General features: G+C 46.9%; 1 protein-coding gene across 2 annotated transcripts in view; it reads left to right on the plus strand.

Moving 5' to 3' along the window:
* The window catches only part of immp2l (inner mitochondrial membrane peptidase subunit 2), a 119,739-nt gene that overhangs the window by 48,289 nt on the left and 56,586 nt on the right, over nt 1–14,864 (plus strand). For both annotated transcript variants that reach the window (XM_075469225.1, XM_075469226.1), the window contains exon 5: nt 4,964–5,066. In XM_075469225.1, the coding sequence (XP_075325340.1) occupies nt 4,964–5,066 (103 nt within the window). The remainder of the gene's footprint in view (nt 1–4,963; nt 5,067–14,864) is intronic.

Genomic DNA, 14,864 nt, shown 5'->3' on the forward strand with positions numbered 1-14,864 from the left:
GAAATTGACAGAGGGAACAGAGTCCAATTTATTCTCAATATTCAGACCTGGAAAGGATGCTCACATTGCATTCAGCTTGAAAGGTCAAATAAAATCAAATAAGATAATAGCATTAATTTCTCCTGTATCTGTCTGTGTTGCAGTGCAGCTGAAGAAGCTGAACAGGGTGGGCAGTGGTGTTCTTTATGTTCATTAGCTTGTGCAGCATTCTTCTTTGGACACTTAGCTGCAGAGACTCGGTCCCCAGCACAGAGCCAGCCTTCTTCATCACTTTGTTCAGTTTCTTTTAGCCTCTGGCTCTGACACTGCTGCCCCAACAGAAAAGCACAAAGCAGATGTGCTTTACAAGCAGGGACTGAATGCCACTAAACCTCCTCAAAGGGATAGTTTGCCTCTTTTGACATGAAGCTGTATGACATCCCATATCACAGGACGCAGGGGGTAAGAAAATGTTCATAAATGATATTGCTGATATGGGATGTCATACAGCTTCATGTCAAAAGAGGCGAACTGTCCCTTTAAGAAGTACAGTCTGTTATGTCCTTTCTTCCAGACAGCCTCAATGTTGCATTTCCAGTCCAGTCTGTAGTCTAGGTAAACAACCAAGTATCTGTGTTCCTCATCCACCTCCACCTCTTCTCTTAAGATGGAAACAGGGTTTGGCTTATTCCTGTTCCTCTTATAATGAACAATCATCTTTTTCTTTGTGTTTAAGATGAAATGATTGCTCCCACACCATGCCACAAAGTGACGGACCAGTTCCCTGTACTCAGCCTCTTGTCCGTCACTGCTACACCCAACAACAGCAGAGTCAGAGTATTTCTGGAGATGACAGGACTGGAAGTCTGAGGTGTACAGAATGATTCAAAACTGTGAGACAACAGCCCCCTGTGGTGCTGCTGTGCTGCTGACCACCTTCTCAGACACACAACCCTTCAGTCTCACAAAATATTGTTGGTCTGTTTGTGAGGTAGTTAGTCCATCCATCCATTATCTTCCGCTGGTCCGGGGATCGGGTCGCGGGGGCAGCAGCTTGAGCAAAGAGACCCAGACATCCCTGTCCCCGGCCACTTCCTCCAGCTCTTCTGGGGGGACCCCGAGGCGTTCCCAGGCCAGCCGAGAGACATAGTCTCTCCAACGTGTCCTGGGTCTTCCCCGGGGTCTCCTCCCAGTGGGACGGGCCCGGAACACCTCACCGGGGAGGCGTCCAGGAGGCATTCTCACCAGATGCCCGAGCCACCTCATCTGACTCCTCTCGATGCGGAGGAGCAGCGGTTCTACTCCGAGCCCCTCCCGGATGACCGAGCTTCTCACCCTATCTCTAAGGGAGAGCCCAGACACCCTGCGGAGGAAACTCATTTCGGCCGCTTGTATTCGCGATCTCGTTCTTTCGGTCACTACCCACAGCTCGTGACCATAGGTGAGGGTAGGAACATAGATTGACCGGTAAATCGAGAGCTTGGCCTTCTGGCTCAGCTCCTTCTTCACCACGACGGGCCGGTGCAGAGCCCGCATCACTGCAGACGCCGCACCAATCCGTCTGTCAATCTCCTGTTCCATTCGTCCCTCACTCGTGAACAAGACCCCGAGATACTTGAACTCCTCCACTTGGGGAAGGATCTTATTCCCGACCCGAAGAGAGCATTCCACCCTTTTCCGGCCGAAGACCATGGTCTCAGATTTGGAGGTGCTGATGGTCATCCCAGCCGCTTCACACTCGGCTGCGAACCGCTCCAGTGAGAGCTGAAGGTCACGGCCTGACGACGCCAACAGAACCAAATCGTCCGCAAAAAGCAGAGACCCGATTCTGAGGTCGCCAAACCGGACCCCCTCGACGCCCTGGCTGCGCCTAGAAATTCTGTCCATAAAAATTATGAACAGAATCGGTGACAAAGGGCAGCCCTGACGGAGTCCAACCCTCACAGGAAACATGTCCGACTTACTGCCGGCAATGCGGACCAGACTCTGACACCGGTCATACAGGGACCGAACAGCCCATATCAAGGAGTCCGGCACTCCATACTCCCGGAGCACCCCCCACAAGAGTCCCCGAGGGACACGGTCGAACGCCTTCTCCAAGTCCACAAAACACATGTAGACAGGTTGGGCGAACTCCCATGCTCCCTCCAGGATCCTGCGGAGGGTGAAGAGCTGGTCCACTGTTCCACGGCCAGGACGAAAACCACACTGCACCTCCTGAATCCGAGATTCGACTATCCGGCGGATCCTCCTCTCCAGTACCCCCGAAAAGACCTTACCAGGGAGGCTGAGGAGTGTGATCCCCCTATAGTTGGAACACACCCTCCGGTCCCCCTTTTTAAAGAGGGGGACCACCACCCCGATCTGCCAGTCCAGAGGCACTGCCCCCGATGTCCACGCGATGCTGCAGAGGCGTGTCAACCAAGACAGCCCCACAACATCCAGAGCCTTGAGGAACTCAGGACGGACCTCATCCACCCCCGGGGCCTTGCCACCGAGGAGTTTTTTGACCACCTCGGCAACCTCAGCCCCAGAAATGGGAGGTCCCACGTCCGAGCTCCCCAACTCTGCTTCCTCATCGGAAGGCGTGTCGGTAGGATTGAGGAGGCCCTCGAAGTACTCCCCCCACCGACTCACGACGTCCCTAGTTGAAGTCAGCAGAGCCCCGCCCTCACCATACACGGTGTTGACGGTGCACCGCTTCCCCCCCCTGAGCCGCCGGATGGTGGACCAGAATCTCCTCGAGGCCATCCGGAAATCGTTCTCCATGGCCTCCCCGAACTCCTCCCAAGCCCGAGTTTTTGCCTCAGCAACCGCCGAGGCTGCGTTCCGCTTGGCCTGTCGGTACCCATCAGCTGCTTCCAGAGTCCCACTGGCCAAAAAGGCCCGATAGGACTCCTTCTTCAGCTTGACGGCCTCCCTCACCACTGGGGTCCACCAGCGGGTTCGGGGATTGCCGCCACGACAGGCACCGACCACCTTGCGGCCACAGCTCCGGTCGGCCGCCTCAACAATGGAGGCACGGAACATGGCCCATTCGGGCTCAATGTCCCCCACCTCCCCCGGGACATGGTTGAAGCTCTGCCGGAGGTGGGAGTTGAAACTCCTCCTTACAGGGGATTCCGCCAGCCGTTCCCAGCAGACCCTCACAATACGTTTGGGCCTGCCAGGTCTGACCGGCTTCCTCCCCCACCAGCGGAGCCAACTCACCACCAGGTGGTGATCAGTTGACAGCTCCGCCCCTCTCTTCACCCGAGTGTCCAGGACATACGGCCGCAAGTCCGATGATACGACTACAAAGTCGATCATCGAGCTGCGGCCTAGGGTGTCCTGGTGCCAAGTGCACATATGGACACCCTTATGCCTGAACATGGTGTTCGTTATGGACAATCCGTGACGAGCACAGAAGTCCAACAACAAAACACCACTCTGATTCAGATCGGGGGGGCCGTTCCTCCCAATCACGCCCCTCCAGGTCTCACTGTCATTGCCCACGTGAGCATTGAAGTCCCCCAGCAGGACGAGGGAGTCTCCCGGAGGAGCACTCTCTAGTGCCTCCTCCAGGGACTCCAAAAAGGGTGGGTACTCTGAACTGCCGTTCGGTGCATAAGCACAAACAACAGTCAGGACCCGTCCCCCCACCCTAAGGCGGAGGGAGGCTACCCTCTCGTCTACCGGGGTGAACCCCAATGTACAGGCGCACAGCCGGGGGGCAATAAGTATGCCTACACCTGCTTTACGCCTCTCACCGCGGGCAACTCCAGAGTGGAAGAGAGTCCAACCCCTCTCGAGGAGGCTGGTTCCGGAGCCCAAGCCATGCGTCGAGGTGAGTCCGACTATATCTAGCCGGAACCGCTCAGCCTCGCGCACCAGCTCAGGCTCCTTCCCCAGCAGAGAGGTGACGTTCCACGTCCCAAGAGCCAGCTTCAGTAGCCGAGGATCAGACCGCCAAGGTCCCTGCCTTCGGCTGCCGCCCAGCTCACATTGCACCCGACCCCCATGGCCCCTCCCACGGGTGGTGAGCCCGTAGGAAGGGGGACCCGTGTCGTTTCTTCGGGCTGTGCCCGACCGAGCCCCACGGGCACAGACCCGGCCACCAGGCGCTCGCCGGCGGGCCCCACCCCTGGGCCTGGCTCCAGGGGGAGGCCCCGGTGACCCGCGTCCGGGCAAGGGAACACGGCGTCCAAAAGTATCACTCATCATAGGGGTCTTGTGAGCTGTTCTTTGTCTGGTCCCTCATCTAGGATCTGTTTGCCATGGGTGACCCTACCAGGGGCTTAAAGCCCCAGACAACATAGCTCCCAGACTCATTGGGGCACGCAAACCCCCCCACCACGGTAAGGTGACAGCTCAAGGGAGAGAGGTAGTTAGTAATCCAGACAATTGTGGCGGCATCCACTTCTTAGCTTCTTGCATAACAATGCAGGCAGAATTTTGAGACTGGGCTCCCTGAAGCAGGAAGATGATGGCAAAAGCAAACTGTTGTGGGGGCTGAAAGGTGTTCACTTGCCTACTTAGCTGAGCAGGTAACTGACTCTCCATTACTTTTATGATATGGAATGTTAGGAAACTAGTCTAGGATTATTATTTTTTTTTATTCAAATCAGTTTTATTTATATAGTGTCAAATCACAAAAAGTTACAGTCCAATTCATTGTAATAATATCATAATCCAATCAAATCCAATTAATTGAATTTCAAATGAGTCCAATTCACACAGAGCCAAATAAAAGATTAAAAGTATTTTTTCATATAGTGATCATACATGTGCGCTCCATACACAGTAGGCAGTACATTTTTCAGCAGTGTCAGCAGTATGGAAGCCCAAAGAGATGCACTGCAAGTCAGCTTTGCCAAATGGAAAAAAATAACTGAAGAATTTTTTTTCCCCCCTAATTTATGCATCAAATCTGACTGAAAATATGAATCCTGATATTTATGATATTTATTTATCAACACCTTCTTCCCTCTGTCCATCGGTACAGGACTCTAGGCTACAAGAATCGATATGTTCGAGTCCCTGACGGTCACTTCTGGATTGAAGGGGATCATCATGGTCACAGTCTGGACAGCAACAGCTTCGGACCGGTATGAACTGATCAAATTGTAGTTGCACAATATCCATATCATGTATGGAACAGAAGAGGGTAAGGAAGAAAATCAGTCATGAACCAACCAGAAGTTAGGTGGTTGGATCTCTGGCTCTTCCCAGGTTGTTGTTAGACAAGATACTGTTAGGGCTGGGGAAGACTGGGTCCAGAAGCAAACAGGAAACTGTAAGGTAGATGTCAAAAAATGGGTTTCTTTAGGGGGAGTTGGGATACCAGGATCCAGGGTCCGGGTTGGCGGGGAAGGAGGCTCCGTGTCCGGGTGCGGGATCCGTGGGGTGTGGGGTCTCGTGTCCAGGGGATTCCGTGCAGGGGCTTGTGAGGAGAGGCTCGGAGGTGGGCTGCTGGCTGGTTGGGTGGAAGGCTGGGTGCTAGAGCAGGCACACGTATAACACTGAAGAGAGACGATCGCCTGGCCCAGTAGAGAGCAGCTTTAACCGGTGCTAGACTGATAATCAGCCACAGGGGAGCATGGTGAGAGAGCGCTCCTCCAAGCCATCCAGCCCAGCCTGAAGACCAACAAAGAGAACCAGCCAGCACCCAGGACCAATAGAAATATATAAATCAAAAATGCAAAATCATAATCACCACAGATACCATCACTCAACAATTTAAGACCCATAAGTCGGTTCAGAACGGTTCGCTTATTTCAGTGTTTCCACTCCCTCCAAAGCGTACCAGTCCCATGGAACCCGTTCCCATGTCTGTAACCCTTCTGCTTGGGGTACCGAGCACACAGGACCGGTTCCAGGCTCTGCTCTCCGGTGTTGGTGAGGAGGCTGTGCAGCGGGAGCTCGATGGTGCTGTGCCAAACCAAAAAGTTTTCCAGCTGATTGGAAGCTTGGAGGTGGTTCCAAATTATGGATGCTATTTACGCTTCGGCAGGCACTCCGCTGCCCCCCCCGAGGGTCCCCTTTGTACAGTGGGAACGCAAGCTGAGCCCAAAGCGACCCGACCCCTACCGTACTGAACCGACCCGTACCGTACTGACAGTGGAAACGAGGCTATCGTTAGTTATACTTTATTTTTTATAAATGTCAACATTTAAAGGGACACTATGTAATTTCTTCCCCCATCTAGTGGTACAATTTTATTTTGCAAAGTCGAATGAATTTGCTCTCTAGCGCCTCACGTTTTCAAATGTGCGTTGAACTACGGCAGGCGGTATGTGTCAAGATTCAAGAAGCTCACGTTGCCTTTTCAATTCTCTTTTTTGGCTTTTTTGGCGACGAGGATCCCTTCTCCTGTGGCGTGGCATAACTATGGTCTTCCATTGCGAACAAAAGTGCCGGCCGTTCAGGCTGGTTTATACCAGAGAATGTCTAATGGAGTAGACTGGCTCTGTTTTTACCTGCGTGCAAACGTGACGTCAAAATGGGGAAAACGCCATTCGAAGTGCTTTATGTCCCTCTCGGCACTTCGCCGTTTTTCATAGACCGGAAGGACATGGCAGCCTCCATAGAGCTTGCCCGCTCTATGTAGATACAGACAAGTTATTCTTCACTCAGGAGGATAAGTGAGATCATTTTACACCAATTAGGACTAATTTATGAATGAATTGATTTGAGCTAATAAATGACTTAATATATTACACAGTGTCCCTTTAAAGTTTGTTTATAATTATCTCTAAACTTGTACGGAAGGTTTTGTTGTTTTGTGTATATGTGTGTGCATGTGTGTATGTGAGTGTGATCAAGGCCCTACAGATGAAAACTGGCTGGACAAAGAATATTGAGCCTAGTAAAAATCCATGGATGAACAGTATCTTTCATGTCGGTTTTTTTTGTCGACCAGTTGTTGCTGTCAGTTTCAGAGTGTCCAGGAGAGATATTACAATTGGTCAACATGGGTAAAAGCCATTATGTACCACACGCAGGACCCTTAGTGAAAATCAGTGTTTGCAGGGTGTTGGATGCTTGTAATTGCCATGAGGCATTAGTGAGTTTTTTGACCAAAGTAAACAGGGCTTTAGTGTTTCACACACTGTTTCTGCATTTTGACTTAGTTTTTTTCAAATATATCATGACACAAGTAATATGTTGTCTTGTTATTCATCTCAGGTTGTATTAACTTCATTTTTATGATCTGGCAAGGGACTTTTTTCATTTGTAATCATTGTTAAGTCCTGACATGAAACTGTAATTTTTTTTTTTTTAACTTTTTTTTTTTTATTTGAGAGAATGAGCATACATCAAAATTATTCAACGTACATATTTTTCTAATTTTTTTTCTTTCTTCCCCCCACCCCACCATGCTGTCAATACGAAAAAAGAAAAAAGCTGAATAATAAAAATAAACAGTGACTGAAAAGTACACCCCAAGTGTTACACTAGAAAAAAGTTACAGACATGAAAATATATAAGATTAAAATAATAAAGACAATAATGATACAAAATAAAAATAAATAAATAAAATAAAATAATAATAAAAAAAATTAGAAAGAAAGAAAGAAAGAAAGAAAGAAAGAAAGAAAGAAAGAGAAAGTGGATATTCAGGACAGTACCAGTAGGCTATTTGCTTTATTTAATTGTCACTACACAGGTCTTCTGAGGTCTCTGAGTCTTCATTCCCGTTTACTTTTCAGTCATGTGGGAGGGCTTCAAGCTTTTCAAAATAAGATAAAAGTGGGGCCCAAGTTTCATGGAATTTTTGGGTCGATCCTCTAATGCAATATTTTATTCAATTCAATTCATTTTTATTTATATAGCGCCAAATACAACAAATGTCATCTCAAGGCACTTAGATAATAAACTCCAATTCAAGCCAATTGGAATTCAATTCATTGTAATCATAATTATTCATAAAATAATCCAATTCGTTCATATAGAGCCAATTCAAAAACAGTTTCCTAGCTGAGGAAACCAACAGATTGCACTGAAAACTTTTTCTTTTTGGGTCCAATCTCCCGGCCTGAGCGTGCCTGAGGCGACTGTGGAGAGAAACGACTCCCTTTGAACAGGAAGAAACCTCTGGCAGAACCAGAACCAGGAAGGGTGGCCATCCGCCTCCACCAGCTGGGGTTTGAGAAGACAGAAACACGAGTTAATGACCATAATAATATCACATATACATAAAGAGAGTAAAGTGAGGAAAGGTGTGACAGATGAGGCCCCCCAGCAGTCTGGGCCTATAGCAGTTTAACTATGGGATGTTTCAGGATCACCTGAGCCATCCCTAACTATAAGCTTTATAAAAAAGGAAAGTTTTAAGCCTGGTCTTAAAAGTGGAAAGGGTGTCTGCTTCCCGGACATTTACTGGCAGCTTATTCCACAATAGAGGGGCCTGATAACTGAAGGCTCTGCCTCCCATTCTACTTTTAGAAACTCTAGGAACCTCAAGTAAACCTGCAGTTTGGGAACGAAGTGCTCTGTTAGGAAAATATCTTACAATGAGATCTTTAAGATATGATGGAGCTCGGTCATTAAGAGCTTTATATGTAAGGAGAAGAATCTTAAATTCTATTCAGAATTTAACAGGGAGCCAATGAAGAGAAGCTAAAACTGGAGAAATATGATCTCTGCTGTTAGTTCTCATCAAAACTCTGGCTGCAGCATTTTGGATCAACTGAAGGCTTTTCAGAGAATATGTGGGACAGCCCAATAATAAAGAATTACAGTAGTCCAATCTTGAAGTAACAAATGCATGGACTAGTTTTTCTGCATCACTCTGAGACAAGATGTTCCTGATTTTAACAATATTACGAAGATGAAAGAAGGCAGTCCTAGAAACCTGTTTTATATGCGAGTCAAATGATAAATTCTGGTCAAAAATAACTCCAAGGTTCCTCACTGTAGAACTAGAAGCCAAGGAAATACCATCTGGAGTAACTATATAGCTAGACAATTTCTCCCTGAAGCGCTCAGGTCCAAAGATAACGACTTCAGTTTTGTCTGAATTTAGAAGCAGACAGTTCTGAGTCATCCAGGTCTTTATGTCTTTAAGACATGCTTGTAGTCTGACCAACCTATTGGGTTCATCTGGTTTTATAGATAAGTACAGCTGAGTATCATCAGCATAGCAATGGAAAGTTATACCATGCTGTCTAATAATGTTACCTAATGGAAGCATGTATAAAGTGAAAAGAATCGGTCCAAGCACAGAACCCTGGGGAACTCCATGACTTACTCTGGTGTGTGAGGAAGATTCTTCATTTACAAGAACAAACTGAAATCTATCAGATAAATATGACTTAAACCAGCCTAATGCAGTTCCTTTAATCCCAATAACATGTTCAAGTCTGTGTAATAAGATACTGTGATCGACCGTATCAAATGCAGCACTGAGATCCAACAGGACAAGCACAGACACAAGTCCGCTATCAGAGGCTAAGAGGAGATCATTGGTAACTTTCAGCAGTGCAGTTTCTGTGCTATGATGCACTCTGAATCCTGACTGAAACTCTTCAAACAGATTATTTCTGTGGAAATGATCACAAAGCTGAGCTGCAACTATTTTTCCAAGAACTTTAGACATAAAAGGGAGATTGGATATAGGTCTATAATGAGCCAACACCTCTGAATCAAGAGTAGGTTTTTTAAGTAAAGGTTTAATTACAGCAACCTTAAAAGGCTGAAGTACATATCCTGTCAACAAAGACAGATTGATCAAATCCAATATGGAAGTGTCAATTAATGGGAAAACCTCCTTGAACAGTCTGGTTGGGATTGGGTCTAAAACACAAGTTGATGGTTTAGAAGAGACTATTGCTGTTGTTAGTTCAGAGAGATCAACTGGGCAGAAGCCGTCTAAATACAAATCAGGTTCTAAAGATACTTCTAAAGCTGCTGTACTTGATGATACATCACTGATAATAGTGGGAAGGACTCCATCAATCTTCTCTCTGATAGAAACAATTTTATTAATAAAGAAGCTCATGAAACCTGGGATTATTCTTATTATCTTCTATCAATGATGAATAATAAGCAGTTCTAGCTTTACGAAGGGCTTTCTTATACATTGTTAAACTATCTTTCCAGACTAACTGAGACTCTTCTAAATTAGAGGAACGCCACTGTCTCTCCAGCTTTCTTGCAGTCTGCTTTAAAGCACGCAGCTGTGAATTATACCAAGGAGCCAACCTCTTCTGACTGATTACCTTCCTTTTCAGAGGGGCAACATTGTCCAGTGCTGTACGCATTGAAACTATAGTGCTGTCAACAAACTTCACCAGGTAGCTCTTAAGACATGGGGGGAAAAATCATGGAGAAACTTTTTCAAACTCAAAGGGCTTTGCCGTGGCAACGCCTCAAATTTATGACTTGCCATAAAAAATTAAGTCGCTTATAACTTCCACAAACATTATCCAATCTGTCCCAAACTTCATACGGTGATTGCTGGACCCAGACTGAACGCGCACATATAAAATAGTGACATCCACCTACAGCGCCACCTAATGGTGGTCGGCAATGTCTTTTTTTTCCCACACCTCGCATTTGATCGAACTACTCCTACAGATTTAATGCTAAAAGCTTCAAACTTGGCCAGATTACTCTTAAGACATGGGGGGGAAAATTCATTGAGAAACTTTTTCAAACCTCAAAGGGCGTGGCCGTGGCGACGCCTCAAAGTTATGACTCGCCATGAAGAATTAAGTCGCTTATAACTTCTACAAGCATTATCCAATCTGTCCCAAACGTCATACGTTGATTGCTGGACCCAGCCTGAACGTGTACATATAAAATAGTGATATACACCTACAGCGCCCCCTACTGGTGATCGGAAACGTCTTTTTTTTTCAACAACTCGCATTTGATCGAACTCCTCCTACAGATTTTATGGTAACAGCTCCAAACTTGGCCAGATTACTCTTAAGCTAGGGGGCAAGAAAACTCTTGAGAAACTTTTACAAGCTCTTAACGGTGGGGGCGTGGCCAGGCGGTGAAAATCTTGTGATAGCGTTTGTGATTCGAAAGACTTACCATCATCTCAAGGTCATGAAACTTGGCACACACGTCCACCCTGACGACTTCGTACGTATGTAAAGGGTATCATGTTTGGGAGGAGCACAATGGCTCAGTGGCGCCCCCTAGAATTTTTCCAAAAACCCCTCTGCATTAGGGTTATTCTGGGCTCGTAAGTACGCAGAGGGCATCGTGCGTGTGGGCAGAGCTGTGCGTCTACGGCGTCCAGCGGATGCCCAACGTACGCACACCTCGGTCCCGCTCACAGCTGCTTGCAGCTTTCTAGTTATTAGGGACCGAGCAGTGAAACTGCAAGGACCCTATTGTATCTGTAAGGTTTATTAGGGACCGAGCAGTGAAACTGCAAGGACCCTATTGTATCTGTAAGGTTTATTAGGGACCGAGCAGTGAAACTGCAAGGACCCTATTGTATCTGTAAGGTTTATTATTATTATTCTTTCTTTCTTTCTTTCTTTCTTATTCTTTGCAAAAGGTATGCGAAAACTCAGGAAATTTTGCGAGCGCCACGTGCCGGTCGACGACATGAAAGAATCTAAACTTTATATTTTTGGTAGTCGCTCATTGGCTCTGTAGCGCCCCCTACGATGGTTAAAAATTGTCCCCGCAATAGGATTAGTTTCGCGTGGGATGACGAAATTCGGTACACTCGTTCATCATGCCAAGACGCACAAAAAAGTCTCAGGCCGCCATGGTCCCACGTACACAGGAAGGCGGCCATTTTGGATGGAAAGTGCGTTTTCGTGCCATTTTTGGCCGATTCCACGCCTTGCTTAAGATCGAACTTGTCCTACAGATTTCATGCTACAGACTTCAAACTTGGCCAGGTTACTCTTAAGACATGGGGGGGGAAATTCATGGAGAAACTTTTTCAAAACTTAAAGGGCGTGGGCGTGGCAACTCCTCAAAGTTCGATGACTCGCCATCACTCGCCACAACAAATGAAGTCGCTTATAACTCCCACATACATTATCCAATCTGTCCCAAACTTCATACGGTGAATGCTGGACCCAGCCTGAACGCGTACATATTATCATAACGACATCCACCTATAGCGCCACCTGCTGGTGGTCGGAAACATCTCTTTTTTTCCACATCTCGCATTTGATCGAACTCGTCCTACAGATTTAATGCTACAAGCTTGAAACTTGGCCAGATTACTCTTAAGACATGGGGGAAAAGAGTCATGGAGAAACTTTTTCAAACCTCAAAGGGCGTGGCCGTGGCGACGCCTCAAAGTTATGACTCGCCATGAAGAATTAAGTCGCTTATAACTTCCACACTCATTATCCAATCTGTCCCAAACTTCATACAGTGAATGCTGGACCCAGCTTGAACGCGTACATATTATCATAGTGACATCCTCCTATAGCGCCACCTGCTGGTGGTCGGAAATGTCTTTTTTTGCCACACCTCACATTTTATAAAACTCCTCCTACAGATTTAATGCTACAAGCTTCAAACTTAGCCAGGTTACTCTTAAGACATGGGGGCAAAAATTCATGGAGAAACCTTTCCAAACTCTGAACAATTCGGGCGTGGCCAGGCGGTGAAAATCGTGTGATGGTGTTTGTGATTTGAAAGCCTTATCATCATCACAACGTCATGAAACTTGGCACACACGTCCATCCTGAACACCTCGTACGTATGTGAAGGGTATCGTATGTGGGCGGAGCAAAGTGGCTCAGTGGCGCCCCCTAGGGTACTTAAAAATGGTCCACACATTGGGGTTAGTTTTGCGTGGGACGACGAAATTCGGTACACTCATTCATCATGCCCAGACGCACAAAAAAGTCTCATGCCGCCATGGTCCCACATCCACAGGAAGGCGGCCATTTTTGATGGAAAGTGCGTTTTCGTGCAGTTTTTAGCCGATTCCATGCCTGGCATAAGATCGAACTTGTCCTACAGATTTCATGCTACAGACTTCAAACTTGGCCAGGTTACTCTTAAGACATGAGGGGAAAAATTCATGGGGAAACTTTTTCAAAACATAAAGGGCGTAGCCGTGGCGACGCTTCAAAGTTTGATGACTCGCCATCACTGGCCTCAAAAAATTAAGTCGCTTATAACTCTGACATACATTATCCAATCTGTCCCAGACTCCATACGGTGATTGCTGGACACAGCCTGAAAGCACACATATTATCATAGTGACATCCACCTATAGCGCCACCTGCTGGTGGTTGGAAATGTCTTTTTCTATCCACACCTCGCATTTGATCGAACTCGTCCTACAGATTTAATGCTATAGACTTCAAACTTGGCCAGCTTACTCTTAAGACATGGGGGGAAACAATCATGGAGAAACTTTTTCAAACCTCAAAGGGCGTGGCCGTGGCGACGCCTCAAAGTTATGACTCGTCATGAAGAATTAAGTCGCTTATAACTTCCACACACATTATCCAATCTGTCCCAAACGTCATACGGTGAATGCTGGACCCAGCCTGAACGCGCACATATAAAATAGTGACATCCACCTACAGCGCCACCTAATGGTGGTCGGCAATGTCTTTTTTTTCCCACACCTCGCATTTGATCGAACTACTCCTACAGATTTAATGCTAAAAGCTTCAAACTTGGCCAGATTACTCTTAAGACATGGGGGGGAAAATTCATTGAGAAACTTTTTCAAACCTCAAAGGGCGTGGCCGTGGCGACGCCTCAAAGTTATGACTCGCCATGAAGAATTAAGTCGCTTATAACTTCTACAAGCATTATCCAATCTGTCCCAAACGTCATACGTTGATTGCTGGACCCAGCCTGAACGTGTACATATAAAATAGTGATATACACCTACAGCGCCCCCTACTGGTGATCGGAAACGTCTTTTTTTTTCAACAACTCGCATTTGATCGAACTCCTCCTACAGATTTTATGGTAACAGCTCCAAACTTGGCCAGATTACTCTTAAGCTAGGGGGCAAGAAAACTCTTGAGAAACTTTTACAAGCTCTTAACGGTGGGGGCGTGGCCAGGCGGTGAAAATCTTGTGATAGCGTTTGTGATTCGAAAGACTTACCATCATCTCAAGGTCATGAAACTTGGCACACACGTCCACCCTGACGACTTCGTACGTATGTAAAGGGTATCATGTTTGGGAGGAGCACAATGGCTCAGTGGCGCCCCCTAGAATTTTTCCAAAAACCCCTCTGCATTAGGGTTATTCTGGGCTCGTAAGTACGCAGAGGGCATCGTGCGTGTGGGCAGAGCTGTGCGTCTACGGCGTCCAGCGGATGCCCAACGTACGCACACCTCGGTCCCGCTCACAGCTGCTTGCAGCTTTCTAGTTATTAGGGACCGAGCAGTGAAACTGCAAGGACCCTATTGTATCTGTAAGGTTTATTAGGGACCGAGCAGTGAAACTGCAAGGACCCTATTGTATCTGTAAGGTTTATTAGGGACCGAGCAGTGAAACTGCAAGGACCCTATTGTATCTGTAAGGTTTATTATTAGGGACCGAGCAGTGAAACTGCAAGGACCCTATTGTATCTGTAAGGTTTATTATTATTATTATTATTCTTATTCTTTGCAAAAGGTATGCGAAAACTCAGGAAATTTTGCGAGCGCCACGTGCTAGTCGACGACATGAAAGAATCTAAACATTATATCTTTGGGAGTTGCTCATTGGCTCTGTAGCGCCCCCTACGATGCTTAAAAATGGTGCCCGCAATGGGGTTAGTTTCGCGTAGGACAATGAAATTCGGTACACTCATTCACCATGCCCAGACGCACAAAAAAGTCTCTTGCCGCCATGGTCCCACGTACACAGGAAGGCGGCCATTTTGGATGGAAAGTGCGTTTTCGTGCCATTTTTGGCCGATTCCACGCCTTGCTTAAGATCGAACTTGTCCTACAGAT

Source organism: Odontesthes bonariensis, chromosome 7 (genome assembly GCF_027942865.1).
Source record: "Odontesthes bonariensis isolate fOdoBon6 chromosome 7, fOdoBon6.hap1, whole genome shotgun sequence".
Taxonomy (NCBI): domain Eukaryota; kingdom Metazoa; phylum Chordata; class Actinopteri; order Atheriniformes; family Atherinopsidae; genus Odontesthes; species Odontesthes bonariensis.